The sequence below is a fragment of the Sceloporus occidentalis genome, unplaced genomic scaffold (assembly GCF_023333645.1).
Source record: "Sceloporus occidentalis isolate IW3139 unplaced genomic scaffold, rSceOcc1.0.p SCAF_3, whole genome shotgun sequence".
Lineage (NCBI taxonomy): Eukaryota > Metazoa > Chordata > Lepidosauria > Squamata > Phrynosomatidae > Sceloporus > Sceloporus occidentalis.
The window spans coordinates 85031353-85053511 of NW_028316983.1; the positions used below are offsets into that span (position 1 = coordinate 85031353).

Below are 22159 nucleotides of genomic sequence, written 5' to 3' on the forward strand. Positions count from 1 at the left end.
CAATCCCATTTGTCCACATCTGGCTAGACCTATAAAAACATAAAGAAACCTCTCCTCATCACCTACAGCTTTAGTGGAGTAACTCAGGGTGCCTCTGTACTACAGAATTAATGCAGTTTGATACCACATAAGTGCTGCAGCTCTATCCTAGGGAATCCTGGATTTCTAGTTTTATAAGATTTTTAGCCTTCTTTGCCAAAGAAGGCTGGTGCTACAAAGCTATCTCAGAATTTTATAGGAGCCATGGCAATTAAAGTGGTCTCCAACTGCATTATTCCTACAGTGTAGATGCATCTTCAGTATTTAGAATCTGGGCTTCTTGGGGGGGGGGGGGGGGAGAAAAAAGGAAAGAAAGATATATCAAATATATTTCCTGAAGACTTACTTTGGGCACATGAAACCCAGCCAGCCTTGTGTCAATAGTTGTCACTCGAGGAAGAGTTAAAGGCAAAATATTGCTTATTCTTTGAATTTCATGAATGACTGCATTGGTGTAAGCCATGCTGTCCCTGTCAGCGATTCCTGGCTGGCGAGACTGGCCAATGACAGAGTCTATTTCTGCCTGAACTCTTCCTACAAAGAAAGTAACATATGCTATCAGTACAAGAATAAACAAAAAGAACATTCTGGCAAGATGGCTTCCCCAAGAAATATAGTACAGTGGCAAGAGCAATGTTTTTGAAAATTGGCCGGGTAAGTGCAGCTGAGGTCCGAGATGCAGACGGGTTGCACTCACCCAGCCGCTGGCATATGCAATAAAACTTGGTTTTGTCTTTACAAGCCGCATCTATTACAGCAGCATTTCTCCATGCAATAATCTCCTCAGTTGGGAGTAAACTCCACTGTTATTGTTTACATATGCATGCTTTACAAACAAAGATAATATATGTGTGTGTGTTGTTTTTTATATTTACTCATTGTGTATGTGGGAGTCTTCATATTTCAGGATGTTTGAATGATAACAGATAGGGAAGGTAATTTGCCCTCCCATTGCAAGCAGCTGCAAGTAGGCAAAATTATTAACAACCTGCCTGCCAATGTTGAATATCCCTCCCCCTCCCCCACATGTTAGTGGCAATTTAAAATCTGGATGTTCACCAAGCATTTGTGATCATTGTTTTGCTTTTGGTATATCATTCTGCATTTGCAAAACTGTTTTAGAGCTGTTTCACTTGTTTTAAAACAGAGTCACAGTTATATTTTTTTATTGCTTGTACTCTGTATCTTTGAATAGAGTAGAAAGACTTCCATAAAGATTCTAGCCTGAAGTTCTGGGGACCTGCTGCAAGTCATTGCTGACAAAGAGGACAAAGGTAGACCAAGGGTGTGACTCAGTATAAGGCAGTTTCTTATATTGCTATATAAGCCAAGCAGATATGAGCCTTGTCTGCATGGGCCAAAACACCCACGTTTCCCTTGGTTTTGCAGGTTGCCCGAGTATCCTGGCCAGTGCAGATAAAGTCATGGAAGGATAAATGTGACTGGATTTGAGAGACAGAAATAGAGAAACAGAAAAATGAAATTATAGGGAAATCAGAGTTTACACACCAAGATCTAAAATGAGCATTTACTGACAATTCCTTAAAACCAATCTGCTCTTGTTAGCAGCTACGCCTTGCTCTGCTGGTCCATGAAAAAATAAATTGGAATCCTACATCACCTTTTGTTGGGATATATAGCAACTTTGCATGCTGAGACCCTCTAGTAATGCATGTCTATGGTAGTTTTATTGCTTGCTAACCGCCCCTTCTCATTTCCTTTTTACCCAAAAAGAACACACCTCACCTTATGTCCCTGAAGAAGAATTGCCATTACCGCTTACCCTGCCCTTTGTCCGGAGAGATGCCTGCCAGGGCAGTTAAATCGGTCTTGAACTGGATGGTTTCTGCAGTTTGTTTTCGACCCAGAGTTAGCATCTCTGCTCAGCTATGGAAACACACTGGGTGACCTCAGGCAAGTCACACTCTCTTAGCCACAGCGAAAAGCAAGGACAAAGTTTCTCTGAACAAATAATGCCAAAAACGCAGGAACAGGTTCACCATCATAAGTTGGAAAAGATGTGAAGGGACACAACAACATCAAACATTTGAGTCACTTTAACATAATAGCGTAATAGCCTAGAAATTCAGGACCATTCTCTCTTTATAAAAGGTAAGACAAAGAAAAAGTTATAATTATAGTCTTACCCTGAATTTCTGGATACATAGCCATGTACAGCAAAGCCCAGCGCAAGGTTGTAGAAGTTGTTTCTGTTCCAGCAAAAAACAAATCTAGTGTTGACTGTAAAAGATTTTCCTTATGGAAACTGGAAGAAACATCTTCCTGAAAAAGAAAGTAAGAAAGTACACCTAGGTACCTAAATTTTCAATAAAAATATTATTCCATTCTCAGGCATCCATCAAGTAATCACAATATGTTTCACAATCTCTATAATCTCTCTTTCTAAAGACAGCTCAGGATCAAGTCAACAGCCTTGGTAATTATAGGAGCCTATAGTAACTGTAAACAGAGGGAAAGGAAAGAAACTAGTAATTCATGATCTAGACTCTGAAGTCTAGAAAAGTTATATTAAAACAGATACAAGTGGTGATAGATTACAGGAGACATCTGGACTCTCCAAGCATTTTGAACTTCCACTCCCAGAAGCCCTGGAACCAAGGGCAATGCTTATGGCAATTCTAATCCAGGACATTTGGAAGACCAAATGTTCCCCAGCTCTATTTTCAAATTGTTTGTTCTGAGCCAAGTGGGGATATTTAGGTAGTGGACAAATGTCAGCATCTAAACAATACCACTCCTTAGATAACATGCTTTCATATGTATGGACTATACATACCCTTGCAACCATCCTATACCATTTGATTTTAAAGAGAATCAGTGGAATCAAGTTGGATGTAAAACCATCAAAAGTTACTTTGCCAAATACCCTAGCTATTTGAGATTTCATAGGCCTTGTATCTGTGGACCAAGGAGTTTATCGCATGGGGGTTTAATCCTGCACCAGGCATGGGATGTAAATGCACCAGAACAGATATTTTTGCACAGCTCTGTCCCTGGACAGTATTCATCCCATACGCAACCCGGGCTTATCCCAGTCCCATTCTTTAAAAGGTCCGGGATAAACCCAGGCCATGTATGAGATGAATACTGCCTGGGGATGGAGCTATGTAATAGTATCCGTCCCAGTGCATTTGCAACCCGTGTCATGTGATAAACTCCCAAGTAAAACAGCCTGCACTGGGTAGATCAGTGGGATGCACATTTATCAGAATGGAGGGCCTTTGTAACCAGGGAGGGGCAGGGCAGCTCTGGGGCAGGGATACTACAGGATATTCCTGGACATTGCACACAGGACCCACCTTCACCTAAAAATTAAGAAACAAATTCTCTCCCAACCTCCAGTTTATTAATTACCTTGGCTATTTCATTTAGATAAGCATCAATGAAATCTCTTGCTTCATGTGGATTCCGATCTTCTTGATGTTTTTCAATTATTTTACTCACAAATGATTTTAAACATTCCCAGTTTTTAAAACCAGTTTTATGAGGTCCTGGCACATGCTTCATGACAGCTGGGCAAATATTGTACAGCTGGAAGACAAACACAAAAATTAGTAGAGGTGCAGGAGGAGTAGCAGGGAGCCTCTGGACAACATCAACTCAAAGTTGCATATGAACTTTATACAATAAAGAGAGGAGCTGACAGAATGAGAAGGGAAATAAGAAGCAGAAATCTTTCCTAAACAACCCGGTGTTAGGGTATGAATTGCAGAACATGAGTTGGACTGTGCACAGGAATGCTGTTACAAATAGCATTTTTGTGTAAGTTCTTCAAACACACTTACTAATCATTTGTATTGCATGGAATGGCTGCTCATGGTGATGGCTACCATCACTTGAAAAATGCACACAATCTTCCTTGCAGTTGCCAAGAGCACCAGAATGTCATTTTGGCAGCATATTTTGCCTGAATGCTATTTGGGCACCACCCCAGCCTAACTATACCAGTGTATAGATGGATATCAGCACCAGATAAAAGGCCCTGAGAACAGTAAATATTTTTCCCATGCTTTTCCATGAATAAGAAGAATTTTGACAGCTATTTCCATTCCTAGATGTACTTATTACCATGTGGCCCCCATTGTAACAAAGGTTTCTACTCTGACAAGCTGAGCTCCCTGTGTCTTGCAAGTCTGCCAACCTGAGTACTTGTGCTATGCAAAAGCTTGTCAGTCTCTGCCTCTGAGCTCATGTGATAAAAAGGCGTACTGAGAACAGAAAGAGAATAATGCTCTGGTCAGAGTTTTTGACAGTTGAAAGAAGAGGAGCCCTGGCGGCACAGTGGTTAAATGCCTGTACTGCAGCCACTCATTCACAAACCATAAGGTTGTTAGTTCAATACCAGCAAAAGGGCTCAAGCTTAACTCAGGCTTGCATCCTTCCAAGGTGGCTAAAATGAGTACCCAGATTGTTGGGGGCAATTAGCGTACAGTTGTAAACTGCTTAGACACTGCTGGTTCAGTATGAAGCGGTATATAAATGAAGCTGTTTCTTTGTTTGAAAAGGAAGAGAAAGGCATCAGGATTGAAAGAGCAGCAAGAGGAGAGAATGCTAAATGCAATGAAGATGGTAAACAGAGGTGCATAGCACCAGAGGTATCATAAGGAGGGAGTGGGCGGTAGGGACCACACCAGGAGACACCTTAAGAGAAGGTGACACCACTGCTCCCCAAACACCTGCCTTTGGCAGAAATGGGCTGTGGCATTTGCCTGCATCCCTTTAAAATGCTGAAGAGATAGTCTGAGTGGGGTGAAGCTTAGTGGGAGACAAAAAGAAAGGCCTCACCTTTAAACGAATTAAATTTTAAAATTAATTTTTAAAAAGTTTTCTTTACAAAAAAATCACATCTTACCAAATTTTCACCTTAACCACATTAAACTACCTAATGTAAATACTGTACATGTAGGTTGTGTATATGATATTGTGATTTAAAGGTATAATTTTAATTTTGTTAGTGGTTTATGTCACAGCTGTTACCATTACATTCAGTGATGTATGGGAATTATGATTTATGAATAACATTAGAACAAAAGATATCACTAAGGATTCTGTATGGTTTGGCATGGTGTGGGAGGAGGTCAATGGGAGGGGTGACACCATGAATTACTACACTGGGTGACACCAACCTGAGTGATGTCATTGTATGGTGCTAGATGTTTTAACAGCCAGAAAAAGAATAAACTAGATACTCACAAACCCTGTTGGAATTCTCTTTCTTGAGATTCATTAGAAAACTCAGGAAATAGGAGAGATTGCTTAATCTCGCCAGCAAAGCAAACACAGCAGACTATAGGTGAGCAGGAAACTAGGTCCACTTTATCTTCCAGCTCCATGTGTGCCCAAATTAAAACAGAGTCTTTAGTTAGAGTGAAATAAAAACAAGTTTACTTACAAAAATCATGTGTATGAAGACACAGGTCTAACTTCATGTTGGGAAGAAAATGAGGTAGAAAAGTTGACTACTTGTTTCTTAAGAAAGTTTCCTTCAGCATGCAAGGGAGGGAATGCTTCTCCGGACAAGAACAAAGAGATAAGAGAAGAGAGATTCTCTCAAGGGACAAATGGTAAGGTGTGCTCTTAGTAAATAGGAAATGAGGAGAGGCTGTTAGTAAGCAATAAAACTATCATAGACATGCATTTATTTTCCTAGAAGGTCTCAGCATATGAAGTTGCTATATATCCCAATAGACCAAATGGCCTCAAAGCAAATGAATGAAGAGTCAATGTGATTAGGAAAGCCTGCCCAGAAGCCTGCCCAGAAGCAAACTATTTTGGCTGTTGTTGACCATAAGATTACAACAAGCCTTACCTGGCACGCAATGCTTTCCTGCATTTTCCCTGCTTCATCGATCAAGTGCAATAACTCCTGGAACTGACTGTCACGGTAATCAAAGCGGTTCCCAAAAGTGATCGAACAGATTACATTCGAAACAGCATTGTTAATCAGAAAATGAGGGTCAAATGGCTTCCCTGCAGAGGAAAAAATGTTGGCGGGGAAGAATTAGAATGGTTAAAGCTTTCATGCAACAAAAGTACAATATGAGAAAAATTGTGGGTTTTTGGAATGGATTAAAGCACAAGTGGTAGTAATGGTCGCTTAGTTAATATATTCCATCAAACACATCTAAGGGGCTTACATACAGGTGGTGAAACGCTGCCCCTCTTTGCTGCGTATCGTTCCTGGAGCAGTCAAACTGCGCTGGAACGAGACGCAGCCAGAAAGAAGCTGCTTAGAGCCATGCTGCTTCCTGCCCAGTGTACCAGGCCTCAGATTTGTCATCTGAAAGAGAAACATATTTATTGGGCAGGAACTTTTGTGAAATCCAGTCCATTACTTCTCTAAATAATATTGATTATTTTCTTTATCTATTGAATTTATCTATTGAAACAACTGCTGCTGTGTTGTTCAGTTCCTGCTTAAACCTTCTAAAGAACTCAGGAGGATTAACAAGTTATGCAACCTTCACTGTCCCACTATTGCAGAACTATCACACTTCAAGTCCATGCTACAATCCATTCCTGATTGTAACTATTCTAACTATCAAAATCTGTACAAATATCAGTTGTCACATGTGCCAGTGTGCAGCTTTCTACTAACAATGCCCTAAGGTCCATGGGGAGGCTGCAGCTCTGGAAAAGCTTGATTTTGGAATTGAAGGACTGTGAAGCTTTCTAGCACAGCTAATGCACCTTTACCTTTTTTCTCTTCAATGGCATCAGTGAGGAACCTGCTCTCTTCCTGTATTCGCTCTTCTAAACTTTTTTTGCCCAAACCAAAGTTTCTTAGAGTTGACAAGGCAAATCGTCTTTGCTGTTTCCAGCTAACTCCATTAGAAAAGATCAGTCCTAGACGGAAAAGGTTAACATCACATCACTTTAATAATTCCCTGTAAATTCTAAAAATTAAAATGTTGGTTGGAATTCTATTGGAGCATAACTCATTGTACATATTATCTTTGGAAACATGGGGGCAGAATATATGACTGTGTGAGCCACATTTTGTTAAATCCTGCTATATATACTTCAAATCATAAAATCAATCATTGTTGGAAAAGCCCAAGGGTCATCCAGTCCAACCACTGGCCATTCAGAAATACACAATCAAAGCACCTACGGCTTGACCATCCTGAACATGTCCAATCTCGTCTGAACTTGGAAGTTAAACAGGGTTGGGCCTGGTTAGTACTTGGATGGGAGGAATACACAATCAAAGCAATCTCAACAGATGACCATCCAGCTTCTGTTTAAAAACCTCCAAAGAAGCAGACTCCATCACTTTCTGAGGCAGCATATTTCACTGTTGAACAGCTCTAACCATCAGGAGGTTCTTCCTAATGTTTAAGTGGAATATCTTTTCCTGTTGTTTGAATCCACTACTCCATGCGCTTGTCTATGGAGCAGTAGAAAACAAGCTTGCTTCATCTTCAATATAACACCAAAAAATAGTGGGACTTGCTTCAAAGTGACCATTTACTGTATTGGTTCACATTGCAAAGGCTTTCAGTACTGGTGGAGGACTGTTTTGTTTGTTTTTTCACAATGAGCTGGCAGAAGTAAAATTGAGGTTCCAGAGGACCTGCTTCCATAGCTGCCTTCTCAGAGGCTGTACATGCAGCCCCTTTCCTAGCCACATTGGGGCTGCAGCAACCACATGCTGTGGCCCTAATCCAGGCATGGATTAGGGCCCCGATCCGGAGTTTCCATGGTGCAAAAAGTAGCTGCAAAAAGCCCAGGAAAGGGCGCCATAGCTGTGTTGCTGCAGCTTGGTGGCACTCCTTCAGCACTGCATTGTATGGATGCAGAACCAGGGGAGCGCCATGATGCCACATGTGCAGCATCATGAGGGCAGAGTTGAGTTGTGCGTCATCTGGACGTGACTCCCTGACTCTGCCCCCAGGCCGGATTGCAAGGGAAGAGTCCTTGTTGAGATGCAAATGGATGTTACAGATTGTTAATTTGACATTTCCCTGCCTTCAGGTTTAAAATCTAAAAAGACATGACACAAAAGGAGAAGAAAATGGCAATGGGGAAGGGGGTTAAGTTTCGACCCATTCCCATGATTGCTGATGAAGTCTAGAGGGAGATTATTCTTTATGAGGTTGGTTTATAAGGTTTTGGTTTATAGATTGTATACATATCCTAGTTTTCAGGTCTTGAAATGCATAGGCAGATTAAAAAAACAAAGCAGGAGGAGCTAATTGTTCTAATGCAATGCTTCTCCACTACACCAAAGTTGTGATTTAAGCACTACAGTCCAATAACTACTGTCAGTCCACACAGTACACTAGCTGTGTATTAAACTGTTGAGAAAGGACGGCTGCTAGACTTCACTGGCAAGCCGCGTTGCTGCCGGGGAGGCCACGCTGGCATTGTGCCTGGGGCCTGGGCCTTGGCGCGCCCCAGCATGCTTTGCGGGGGTGGCCGAGGCATGCTATTGGTGGCAGAGGGGTCCGGGGCAGAGCTTCTGGCAGAGATGTTGCTCTAGCAGCGTGGAGGACCTCTCTGTGGTTGCTCCTTCCGGTCCTCCAAGGCAGCTGATTGATGCTGCCTGGAGGGGGAGGAGCAACCTTCTCCCGGCCCCTCCTCTAAGCGCTGGCCTATTTAGGGCTATGTGGCCCAGAGTTTGGGGCCATTTTAGCTCGGCTCCCCACTCTCCCTCCCTAGGGTTGGGTTTTGTCAGTCACAATCAGAGGCGGCAGCATAGGCCATGGTCTGGGGGGAGTGGTCTCCAGGGCTGTGGAGCACTGGAATGGGAGTCCTTTGGGGCCTGGGTACGCTGAGCGTATACATTGTGGCCATCACGGGGGCCATAACGTTATTGCGTGACCTGGTGACGAGGGGCTCATGGAATTACATGCAATCTGCTGGTTGTTATATGGCATACCATAGCCCCTAGGTCATCCTGACATCGGGCCTGGCCCAGGCCGTTGCAGTTATCGAACAACCGGGGTGTTGTTCGATTATCCAGATCATGACCTCATGCTATGTGCCAACCCTATTCTGTTTACCGTTTGCTTTAATAAAGTTGCGGCCTTTCCTCCAGCTATGCTTATGTGTTTCTTATGGCGGCGCCCCTCCCAGGCAAACAGCCAATTGTAGAGTTAAGGTGGATGTATCCCTTCACAATCAAATCTGATTCATGGATATAGGAAATGCAAAATCTGACCAAAAGTATTGCCCATCGTAGTTTAATCTTATGCCATGATATTAAAGTTGCTCCTCCTCTTAGGAAATATCATTTGTAAAAGATCGTTTGCATTCCCACCCACCACTTGTCATCCTGTCCTTTTCCTCATCACGGAGAGTGAGCAACTGCCTCCAGAAACCCCACCCCCCTGCACTGGTTGACACCTGGTGTAGGGACGCCACTGCACTCACCAAATGTCTGAAAACGGTCATACAGAATAGGAAGTTTTGGTCGATTTAGAAAATTTTCACCCTGATGGATGAGAGCTTCTTTCACCAGTTGTGGTCCATTCACAACCACAATCGGAATGTTTCCTAACTGAAAGCTGAAGACATTGCCATATTTTTCTGCAAGCTGCAAGGAGAAGGGGGAAGAATATAAGACTGACAGTAAACTTTGGTGGGCATCCTGTTAGAGAAATAAGTTACTCCTGAGTTTTGAACTTTTTGTCATCACAGACGGAAAAATTCTTAACTTTCTTTATGAGGATGTTCCCATTAGGTGAAACCCCGCGTTCTGAATCGAATCCAAGGAGTGGTGTTTCTATTAGGATCCGATTTAAACCTAGAACGGTTCTAGAGCATTCTGCAATCATCCCCATTAGAAATCAAATCGTAGAGCGGGATAAAAATTTAAATCTATTCTTCCTCATTTAACGCGTGTTAAAAAAACACTAGGGTCCGACCTACATTTTTCCATTGATTCGAGTTAGGAACTGGTGTATTTAAATAGGAACGACAGCCGTGGATTCGTGTTAGATGGATGGGAGGAGCAGACCGCGATGGGGGCTGTCCCTGGGGGAGTTGCCCTTTCTGTCCCCATCTGTCGTGACCGCCGCCATCTTTCCTTTGTCCGTTGCTCAAGCCTTGATCTTGCAAAGAAAGGTAAGGACTCGTTTTATTTTTTTTTTATATTTTATTTTTGCCAGAGGCGCTCGTTCCCTGAATCGTTCAAGCGCCTGGATCCCCTGTTAACTAAGCGCCTGCTGCATCTGTCAAACGGAGCTCAGCTGGCCCTTCTCCGACAGGCGCTTGCCGGCTTCTTTTTCTTCCCTATGCTGTGTGGTGCTAATATTATAGTGATTTGTTTCTGTAGCCATAAATTTCCACTGTGCTACCTAGTGATACTAACCATCAATCATGATACTTTTTTTTTGTATGATGTTTTATTTTATTGTTACTGAAGACGGTAGAGGGTGGAAATTTAAGCAGTAGGTGGAGGGTTTTCATATTATTTGCTTGGCCAGTTCAATTTTATTTATAACTAATGCCTGAGGGGGGTTTGGTTTGGGGGAAGAAATTTTCTGTTGCTCGTATTTCAAGACAAGCCTTTAGGGGGAGTTACAAGCAATAGTGGTGGGAAGCGGGGGATGGGTATCTGTTTTCAGCATCCTTGGTCCATGCCTGGCATAACAAATGACGGGAAAGGGCTACTTCTTGTTGCCATGGGGACACATTGCTGCAGTGCTTCAAAGGTGAGAAATTAGCACCTTTGCTGCCTTGCACCCTCCCCCATTTCCGCCTACAACTTCGAGAGCCATTTTTGAAACCACTTTTGAGGTGAAGACAACTTGTGCTTGTTCTAGCCTCATTTTGATTTCCTTGAAACTAATTTAGCTATGGAAGACAGAACACAAATTGGAGGAAGGGGCGCTAGCTGGAAAGTAGATGAGACTAGATGTTTGATTGCTATTTGGGGAGAAGAGACAGTGCAGATGCAACTTAGCAAAAACCACAGGAACATCTGTGTGTATGACAAAATTGCGTCTCAACTACGTAAACATGGATTTAATCGTTCTGCTTCGGAATGTAGAATGAAGGCGAAGGCCTTGAAACGTGGTTATAAGAAATCTGTGCAAATGTCCAAGACCAGTGGAATGGGAGCTATTGATTTTCCATTTTTCCGTGAACTCCAGGACGTCTTTGCTGGAGACGCTAGCATTGAACCGAAAAGAGCAGCAGGGGGAAATGCTTTAAGGTTTGAGAAAAAAACCAACCCTACGGAAATGCCACCCAACACGCAAGTTCTTAGCTCAACACCTGATGTTTCCTCTGAGGATCTATTCACTCCAGGTAACATTATTGCAAAATATTTAAACATTTTCTTTATGGGCGAGTACGCATTTCCAGATGTTTAACCTAATCTATGTGGCAAAGCCATTTCATGAATTACTGTACCACCCACCCTTTTTTCATTCTGCAGATGCTGTTCAAGAACACTTTGTTTTGAACTTGACTTCTGTACAGGAAGAAAGAGACGAAGACATGACTGTAATTGACTCTGAGCAAGATGATACTGTGCCAACAGGAGAGTGCATCCCTGAACAGCCCATTACTGGTGATGGGGAGCCAGATGAACCAGAATTTCCGAACCTACAGCCTGTTCAACCTAGCGGTTAGTCCATTGCATATCTTTCCTAACCCCTGAAATCCAAATTTAATTTTGTCTCAGTAGCCCAGCTGCAATGTATGGCCAGTTTCTTTCCCCAACACCACTTGATTACATTCAGCAGAGGATGTGTTTGCAATGTCCTTTCTTTCTTTACCTTTCCTTCTTCTCAGGAATGGAGGGATGAAATTTAGACAGAGAGGAACATGGCTATGTTTCCTCACAACACAGTTCCTCCCATTTTGTTTCTAGCCAGGTAGGGATTGAAAGTCACACAGAGAGGAACATGGCTATGTTTCTACACAACATAGTGTAGAAACATGCTAATCTACCTCCTATACAAAGGACATTGCTATGCACACACACACCCCCCTCACTTCCAGGGCCTGAACTGCATGGCTAAATTCTGCAGTCAGCAGAGGCTGTGAGTATGAGACTTTAAAGCAGTGTTTGTGATGGCCTTTCTTTTTTTATCTTTCCTTCTTCTCAGGCATGGAGGGATGAAATTTAGACAGGGAGGAACATGGCTATGTTTCCACACAACATAGTGCCTTTCCTTTGGTTACTAGCCAGGCAGGGATTGAAAGTCACACAGAGAGGAACATGGCTATGTTTCCTCACAGAGGGAGGGGAGGGTTGGTATTTCAAATGCTAATATACCTCCTATACAAAGGACATTGCTATGCACACACACCCCCCCTCACTTCCAGGGCCTGAACTGCATGGCTAAATTCTGCAGTCAGCAGAGGCTGTGAGTATGAGACTTTAAAGCAGTGTTTGTGATGGCCTTTCTTTTTTTATCTTTCCTTCTTCTCAGGCATGGAAGGATGAAATTTAGACAGAGAGGAACATGGCTATGTTTCCACACAACATAGTGCCTTTCCTTTGGTTACTAGCCAGGCAGGGATGGAAAGTCACACAGAGAGGAACATGGCTATGCAATCCCCTTTCTCCTACACCAGGTCCAAAATTCCATGATTGCATTAATTATTACAAGTAATACTTTTTCTGAATTTTTGAAACCAAAACATGTTAAGTAATTGTAATTTTTTCATCACTGAATTTACCGAATTTCATTCAAATTATTTAAATTTTAATAATTTAAGATATTTAATGAAATTTTAAAAATTTTACAAATTTTAAATTTTTTTTTCACATTTTATACTTTCAGAAACTTACTCTGCGAGACAAATTGCATCACTCACCCCCGCGGAGAGGCTTTGTTTAATTAGGAGGAAATCTGGGAGGTCGCATTATGAATTGTTGGGTCGTGAATTGATGGAAACCTCTAGGAAAAATGTGGAGAGTCTACTGGAAAACAGTAATGAGCATTTTAAGGAAGAAATGCAATGGAAAAAGTTGTATCTAGAGGAAACGAGGTCTAATTTCAAGGAGTTAATAGGTGTTTTAAAAGAGTTTACCAACACATACAAGGAGGAGTGTGCAAAGAGAGAGTCTAAGCCAGTCAGGATTGTTAGACGTGTGAAGAGAAAGGTTGCAGAAAATGTACAAAGCAAAGAACAACATCTTCCTACGAATGAATTAGATGAAGGCCCAATAGTAAACAAAACTTCACAGTGTTCAGAAGAGCAAGCAGTCAACCCCGGGCCAAGTAATGCCTTGGAAATTTCTAGAAAATTCCGGGCTCCAAGAGTAATTAAGAAGCCTGTACCTTTTTCACCATGATTACACTAATAACATTACGATTAGTAACTGCATGTCAATAATTTTAGGATTTAAGCTTTAAAAATTGGTAGTGCATAGGTAGTCGCAGAGGTGTTGTGCTATTTTTTTGTGCTATTCTGTTCTGCTGTAGGATTTTGATGTTTTATGTTTGGTTTTGTGAACACTTCATTTAGAGCAAAAGAAGCGGAATGTAGAGAAAACTGTTTTACCCTTTTTTATGCACTGGAAATAAATCACAATGTTGGTGAAACTTTTACAGGAACAAATTATTAACTTTATTACACAACTGCATCATTAATATTTTTAATGAAACAAGAAGTATATACATTTGTATTGGTACCAAGCAGGTATCAATGCTTCTGTGCATTGAAATGTGTATATGTTTACATCATATTCTTGGCATGTTTCACCCTGTCAAACCACTGATATAGTTTTATGAAGGAATATGGAGACATATACATAACAAGAAGCATTTGTAATGTAACAAGGTCTGTGACATGTCTTTACCTGAGATTGACATAGACTGTTGTACATAGTAGTGTTCAACAAATATTACAATGATAGGAGAAAGAACTAAAACATTGTGGTTGAAAAAAGGCCAGTAACATGTCTTAACCAGACATTGACACAGTTTGATCATAACAAGAAATCTACCACCTCTGTTAGACATATATAAACATTGGCTTGGCATAGAGGTAGTGCTGTCAGTGTGTGCACTATGCAAAGTGCTCCACAACTCTTACGTTTACAGCAAAATAACTAACTGAAAACCTTGCTCTTGAAAAAATGTCTGGTACACAAAGTGCAATAGTGCTTTTAAAAATTCGCTTGGCATAGAACTAGTTTTGTCACTGTGTGAACCTTCCAAAGTGCTACACAAATATTGCTTTAATAGCAACATTTCTTAAACCTTGGTGTAGAATCAAGGTCTGTGACTTGTCTTAACCAGACATTGCCACAGTTTTATCTGATCAAGAAATCTACCATCTATGATAGACATATGTAAACATTACCTTGGCATAGAGGTAGTTCAGTCACTGTGAGCCCTATCCAAAGTGCTTACAGTTCTTAGGTTGATAGCAAAACAAGTTAATAAAGCCTTGTTCTGGAAACAAGGTGTCTGACATGTCTTCACCAGACATTGCCACACTAAGATAAGAACAAGAAATCTACCACCTCTGTTAGACATATATAAACATTGGCTTTTCATAGAGGTAGTGCTGTCACCGTGTGCACTATGCAAAGTGCTCCACAAATCTTACATTCATAGCAAAATAACTAACTGAAAACCTTGCTCTTGAAAAAATGTCTGGTACACAAAGTGCAATAGTGCTTTTAAAAATTCGCTTGGCATAGAACTAGTTTTGTCACTGTGTGAACCTTCCACAGTGCTACACAAATATTGCTTTAATAGCAACATTTCTTAAACCTTGGTGTAGAATCAAGGTCTGTGACTTGTCTTAACCAGACATTGCCACAGTTTTATCAGATCAAGAAATCTACCATCTATGATAGACATATGTAAACATTACCTTGGCATAGAGGTAGTTCAGTCACTGTGAGCCCTATCTAAAGTGCTTACAGTTCTTAGGTTGATAGCAAAACAAGTTAATAAAGCCTTGTTCTGGAAACAAGGTGTCTGACATGTCTTCACCAGACATTGCCACACTAAGATAAGAACAAGAAATCTACCACCTCTGTTACACATATATAAACATTGGCTTGGCATTGAGGTAGTGCTGTCAGTGTGTGCACTATGCAAAGTGCTCCACAACTCTTACATTCATAGCAAAATAACTAATTAAAACCTTGATCTAGAAAACATGTCTTTGCCACACATTGCCAAAGTTTCATTAGAACAAGAAATCTACCACCTCTGGTAGACATAGTGCAAAATCATACGTTGTTAGCAAACTAAGTAAATGAAACCTTGCTTCGGAAACAAAGTCTGTGATATGTCCTAACCAGACATTGGCACAGTTTGATCAGAACAAGAAATGTACCATCTCTGGTAGACATAGTGCATCAGTGCTTATTAACATTTGCTTGGCATAGAGGTAGTGCAGTCACTGTGAACACTATCCAAAGTGCTAACTTTTTGTAAGTGAAATAACATTGGAAACCATAAAACCTCTAAACTACTGTCAACACTAACAACTTAAGGTAACATAACTACCTAACATAACTTTTGGGTAACATATCAACAACATAACCAGAATAAAATTTTCAATTTGCCATACTGGCCAGAGTGTGGGCAGCAAACCAGGTCTTGAGGTTGTCAACTTCCTCCTGTAACTTTCTGACTGTGGAGAACAGAAGAAAATTAACAATTAAGTACTCTCCAACCCATCGCGTTATATTCAACATGCAATAATGGCTATGGGTAAACAATACGTACAAGTTTCAGGGGAAGGCAACATTGCAATATGTTCCTCAAGAGCCTTGACCCTTTGCTCCAAAGTCATATCTGTGGCAATAATATAATAGTTAGTGTACTGCATTTGAATCAGCAATGTTTCATTCATTAATATCCTGTGCAGATTAATACTCACGGCTATTTCCCGGACTGGAAACCTGAGTCTCCATTACAGCAACTCTTCTCTCCAAATCTGAAAAAGTCATACAATGTTATGATTAAACCGACACATATTAAACAAAATAAAAAAATAATTCAAATTTTTTTAAACAACATTGACAGCAAAACTGAACAAGTGGACATTCTGCAAGTCATGCAAGAGGTCATGCTGGCCTTGTTTTTTTGTTAAATGGAAGCCACTGTAGGTCAAGCAGGTTGGTAGTATCAACATTTTGTAATGGATATTTTTCCCAATTAATGGCCAATGAAGACATTCCTCCCTCTGGCAGCAATGAGATGACAAAAAGAGGAAGCATGCTTGCAGGAGTCCATGGCAATGATAACCAGAAAGCAATTAGTGAACAATGAAAACAATTTGACCCATGTTGATGTATAATATACAATGTTTATTACATGTTACAATGGCATATATTCACACTACAATGTATCATTGTGGAGAAGTTTCACAAAGCAATGGTGACCTTTGTCCACTGCATAGGTTAGCCTGCAAAGGTCAGGAGTCATGCCATTTAAGCAATTAGTAATGGTTTAAATGTTGATTCTTGCAATCCCTGCCTTAGGCATATTTCAATTTAGTAATGTCATGTTGGCCCTAATCTGACCTTTATCAGGAATTGAAGGATTGGAAAATACAATAACAATGTAAAGTGATCCTATCAGGCCTACATGTATAATGTAATTAAAAATAAAGAGACAACAGTACTAAACAATATTTATATAAATAGCAATATGCATTCATGCACTAAAATGAAATGTTACCAAGGCAGTCCTTGCTTAAAATATGAACTAGTGCATTATTATGGACTGCAAAGTAATGAGACAACACTACTAACCAATATTTTTAATGATAGTATTATGTATATTTGCATTACAATCCAATTCCATTAATGCATGTTCTATGTGATACATCAATTAAAAAACATACCATTATCATCCTCCAAAGGAGGGATGGATGATGGGGCGGGAGAAGCTTGCTGCTCATCACTCAAATCTACATAGAAATGATATTCATGAGTTTGATCAAAAGGAAATAACTTCACATTTCTTAAATACATAATGCATGCTATCTACAAGATAGTACATAAAATTATAAGTATGATTACCAGCTTATATTTTACACAGCCAATGTAATTTAACATAACCTATTATATATTACACCTCTTTTTTTGGAAATTTAATATACACCCACAAATACACTCACATATATGTAAATGTTAAACTTCTGACTACAGGAACATTGTTGTCTGTAAATATTGCAATGAATGTATATTTTATTTCTAATTTATAATGTAGGATTTAAGTTTTGGATTATTTGTACATTTAACAACTTAAACAGAAGGACAACTTACCCAAGTCTCCCTCAGGAAGTTCCTCAGGAGCCCTGGGAGGAGGTGGAGATGCATTCCTCCCTGCATTGTAAGAAATTTTGTTGGGGTTTATTTTTGTTTTTCAATTAAGGCATTTTTTATAATTATAAATAAATCTGCATAGGCCGTGACTATGTGACCCATTTGCTATGTTGTCCTCTAATTGGAGGAAAAGACAGCAAATGACATGTCTATGTTTCCTAATAAATGTAGGGACAGCATGTGAAATGTATTTAATGGTCTGTGGTTTTATTTAAAAACATACTGTAATTTAGTTATGTCTCTAGTACAGTAATAAGTATAATTGAAGATATCAATAGGAATGGTAAGTTGAATTACAATATTAGTAATGAAAATAATAATAATAATATTAAGTAGATGAGCTTAAATCATGTACTTGGTAAACGCATATTCAATTTTCAAAAATGATTTAATAACGTATTTTTTTAAACATTATTGATCCAAACCATGTGTATGTGATCTACATCAATACATCAGTGTATATTTCAAGCACCAAGGAAAATTATTTCAATGTAGTAAAAGAAATGAAATTAGCTGAAGTAGAAGTAATAAAATTAAATTTGAACTTCTACTTCCATTTTAGGATAAGTTACAAATTATTATTAATTAACTGTAAATATTATTAAAAAAATTACCTGCAGGGAATCTCTCCCTTGGATGAGGTCTCCCCGCAATTTCCCATAATTCCCTCATTTTTAGAAAATGAGGGAATTTTTGCAGCTCCGAGGGTGGAGGGTCTTGCCCATAGCGATCCAAAAGGGCATAAAATGCCCCTTTGAGATATTTAAATTTTCTTCTGGCCATGTGCGCGTCCCGCACATAGCCTCCCTTTTCCCTCAGCCCAGCAGCCACTCTACGGAAAATGTGTATATTTTTCCGTGGAGTGGACTGCATGAGCTGGGGCACCACTTGCGGGGTATCTCTAAGGATACCCAGCATGAGCTCTACCTCCTCCGTCCTCCAATACATGAACCGCCTCACTCCTTCAGCCGCCATCTTCACTACCCATAAGTCCAGACCCTGGAAACAGCCCCTTATATACTCCCCAGGGGAAACAGCAGGAGGTAGCCGAAAAGGCAATACTTAATGTGTAATGGGGCAACTTCGCCTTGCAGCGCTGGCTGGGAGGAAAGAATTGTTATGATGTTGGTGCTCCTACTTCCAGGAGAATTAATTGCTGCAAAACAGATTATAAAGGCTCTTGAAAGTGCAGAATATCAAGCTATTAATTAAATACATATTGGAATGGTGCAAACGGGTGCGCTGCTGTTAAAGTAGGGTTCATGAAAGTCCAAAGCAATATGTATGAGGCGCTTCATCCCATAAGAGATTAAGCGACCAGTGACCCGTTGCATTCCAACAGAGAAGAGTGTGTGTAACCAATAGCAAAGCGCGGCGCTTGCTGGCTTTGCCGCGAGGGACATGATTCGTTTGAAAGGAGAGGAGAGGTGCTCTGCAAGCATGGAGGGGTGTGTGGTTGAATAGATATATGTTGACATGTACATGTGGTCTACTAGTCCTTATTAAAACTATTGAGAAAGTATGGATAACTCTTACTGCAATGTGTAACAGCTGTAAATAAATGTGTAGTTCAATGAAGTTAGACAACTTGCAATTTCGAACATAACTTTATTTTCATAACCACAAATATGTGAAAATGCACTATACAAGGAGATTGTCATAGGCAACACCTGAAATATTTTTTTGCTTAAGTAAATTAAAATACAGTGGTACCTCGGGATACGAAATACCCAGGTTACGAAATTTTCAGGATACGAAAAAATCCCATAGGGAATTATTGTTCCGCGTTACGAAAGTTTTTTCGGGTTACGAAAAAACTTTTGGTGCTTTTTTCGGCTTTTTCGCACCAAATCGCGGCTTTTCCCCATTAGCGCCTATGGGTTTTTCGGCTTACGAAGCCTTTCGGGTTACGAAAGCGGCCGCGGAACGAATTATTTTCGTAACCCGAGGCACCACTGTATAAGAAATTTAACTCTTCAGACAACTTGCGATTACAAACATAACATTATTTTCATGACCAGCACTATACGAGGAGATTATCATGGACAGCACATAAAATGGTTTTTTGTTTAATTAAACTGTTATGAAACATTTTTAATACTTTGAAAGATGTTATGAATTAAAATACTCCACAAAGGCATCTCTAATCCTCTCCCCCTTTTCCCTCTCCTGTTGATCAGTCATATAAGTAGTTGGGTCAATGACATATGTCTCAGGAGAAGTGTTTTGTCCCAGTAGGACATCTCCATTGCTCTCTATTATGTTATGCAGAATACAGCAAGTTAAAATGGCAGAAGGTAAATTTTCAAGAGACAGGTCTAGACCTTTAAGCAGTGCTTGAAATCTAGATTTCAAACGCCCAAATGATCTTTCAACCACGATCCTCGCTCGAGATAATCTCTTATTATAAACTCCCTCCCTCCTGGAATGCCCGATCTTAAACGGAATGAGCAAGAAAGGCTTTATGGGATATCCACCATCGCCCAAAAGAAGCGGCCCGACCTGTTGCCCTTTAATTGTCAAAGTCGGACAACCGGGAACATACAGTCCAGCTTTTAATGCGTGGTAGATAGGGGATTCCTGCAGGACATGACTGTCGTGATTTGTTCCTGCATGTCCACAGAAAAGATCAATAAATCTTCCAGTGTGATCACATGTTGCCTGTAGAATCATAGAGTGTTGCTGTTTACGATTTATGTACTGCGGTCCCTCGTGAGCAGGTGCCTTAATCGTGACGTGGCATCCGTCAATTGCTCCAATCAACTGGGGAAACCCCAGCGCTTCAAAGCCAGACATATTATGTGATTGCAAAAGAGACCATAAATATAACATTAGTAATATAATAATCACAGTACATGTTTTAAATCATCTAAAATAAAATATTTAAGCAGATAGATAGATGGATAGATAGATTGATGGATAAAAAGACACAACGACAGGCAGGCAGGCAGTTAGAGATACTAGCTGAGACATTTACAGACTAGCTGAGACAATGACAGACTTGTAGATAGATAGATAGATAGATAGATAGATAGATAGATAGATGGGCAGACATGTAAGTAGATGGATGGATGGATGGATGGATGGATGGATGGATGGAAGGTTAGAAAGACATAAGGATAGATAGTCAGACAGACAGAGAGACTAGCTGAGATATTGAGATGAATGGAAAGATAGATAGATAGATAGACAAACCTTTCTATAGTCTCCTAGATAGACAGCCCTCCGCAGTAGAACCATTTCCATATACAGGAACACCTCAATGATTGCCTTGTATGCTGTTGACTTTCCAACACCGAAAAAAGTTCCAACTGTGGCATATGAGCCACCATGTGCCAGGTAAAATATGGCCATGGCAATTTGCTTTTCTACAGGAACTGCCTTACGAAACCGTGTGTTTTGCCGAGAAAGATGGGGACGCAGCTCGTCAGCAATCATTTTGAAAACCGCGCGTGGCATTCTGAAGAACTGCTTCCAATTACAGTCAGACCAGACAGTTCTAGCATAGACGTTGCAGTGCACATCAGTCTTGGGGTATATCCACCACCTTCTAGCCATCGGTTGAAAGCAGTTCTGGGCGCCTTGCCGAAAGAAAAGAAGCATTTCATCCAAAATTAAAATATAACTTCTCATTTCTCCCCGCTGTCACACAATGTCAAAACAGCTCCGCATTGGACCATGAGTTTCTCAATAAGCGATGTGATCAATGAAAACATATACTCAAATTTCTGACGACGATCCATGATTGCTGAGATCTCGAGCAAAGGTAAACCAGGTACCAGTGGGAGGGAATTGTATATAAGGCTAGCAGCGCTTATGACGTTTGATCGATTAAGCGCCCTGATTGGTCCACTTTTTTAAAAAAACCGCCAAAAATAAATCGTTTTACAAACGGTCAACACATGTGGAAACGATGCCAAAAGATAAATCGCTTCCAAATAATCCGGTTTAAGCTTACGTCATTCTGACGTACTATTGATTGACAGCTCCAAATAAGGTATGGAGGAGAAAAACCGCTTTATTTTAACACCGATTTCATGCCAAGTAGGAACGCTTGCAGGTAAATACATCGATTTAAATTGCCAGATGGGCACGATAAAAAAAGCGGTTCGGAAAGCGGGATAAGAACAGTGTTTTTTTGAACCGATTTCATTAAAACCGTTTTATCTTAAACCGTTTCAAATCTTAAGTGAGAACACCCTCTTTATGATAATAATAATAATAATAATAATAATAATAATAATAATTTGTATTCCGCTTTTTTTTTAACAAAGGAATCAGAGTGTATTCCAACAGTATAATTAAAACAACAATTAAAAATTACAATTTAAAAACCCCAAAACCCCAACCCTCGCCCAATCATAAAAACAGTGATCAACCCATAAAAGGGGATTAAATATCCAAATTTAAAACTGTGCAATAGGAATACACTAAAATTTCGGGCAGATTAGGGCAAGAAATGAGGGGTGGGTGGGTGAGGGAATGGTATCAATCAATTTTGATATCGGAACAACAGATCCCAGCAGCACCCACCTTTCTTATGTGGGGGCAGTGGGCACTTGGTATCCACTAGGTTTTGGTTCCAGGATTCCCCATGGATATCAAAATCCCTGGATGCTCAAGTCCCATTATACACAATGACATAGTGAAATGTGTCCCTTATATAAAATATAAAAATGAAGGCTTGCTTTTTGGAATTTATATATTTTTGGAATATTTTTAAAACTATGGATAGTTGAATCAGTGGATAAAGAATCTGTAGATATGGAGGGCCAACTGTATTATTTTTTAAATTAATATATTACTTGTTGCATATTACTTGATACACTCTCA

At 40.2% G+C, this 22159-nt stretch overlaps 2 protein-coding genes across 2 annotated transcripts in view; one reads left to right on the forward strand and one right to left on the reverse strand.

The window, feature by feature from the left end:
* Positions 1–22159, reverse strand: part of LOC149316359 (cytochrome P450 2J2-like) — a 40052-nt gene that overhangs the window by 15442 nt on the left and 2451 nt on the right. The window contains exons 2-7 of the mRNA XM_089515269.1: positions 9439–9601; positions 6757–6906; positions 5870–6030; positions 3415–3591; positions 2187–2322; positions 386–573 (exon numbers count right to left, since the gene is read on the reverse strand). Of these exons, the coding sequence (XP_089371395.1) occupies positions 386–573; positions 2187–2322; positions 3415–3591; positions 5870–6030; positions 6757–6906; positions 9439–9601 (975 nt within the window). The remainder of the gene's footprint in view (positions 1–385; positions 574–2186; positions 2323–3414; positions 3592–5869; positions 6031–6756; positions 6907–9438; positions 9602–22159) is intronic.
* LOC149316360 (uncharacterized) lies at positions 10629–13474 on the forward strand. Its single transcript, XM_089515270.1, has 3 exons — positions 10629–11319; positions 11450–11641; positions 12807–13474. The coding sequence occupies exons 1-3, from the start codon at positions 10866–10868 to the stop codon at positions 13319–13321; spliced, it is 1161 nt and encodes a 386-aa protein (XP_089371396.1). The 5' UTR covers positions 10629–10865; the 3' UTR covers positions 13322–13474.

What these genes read in the sequence shown, in the direction of transcription:
- LOC149316360 (XM_089515270.1), top strand. Translation starts at nt 10,866, where the DNA reads ATGGAAGACAGAACACAAATTGGAGGAAGGGGCGCTAGCTGGAAAGTA. An exon ending in TGAGGATCTATTCACTCCAG is followed by an intron (nt 11,320 to 11,449) that starts GTAACATTATTG and finishes TTCATTCTGCAG; the next exon opens with ATGCTGTTCAAGAACACTTT. An exon ending in ACAGCCTGTTCAACCTAGCG is followed by an intron (nt 11,642 to 12,806) that starts GTTAGTCCATTG and finishes TTATACTTTCAG; the next exon opens with AAACTTACTCTGCGAGACAA.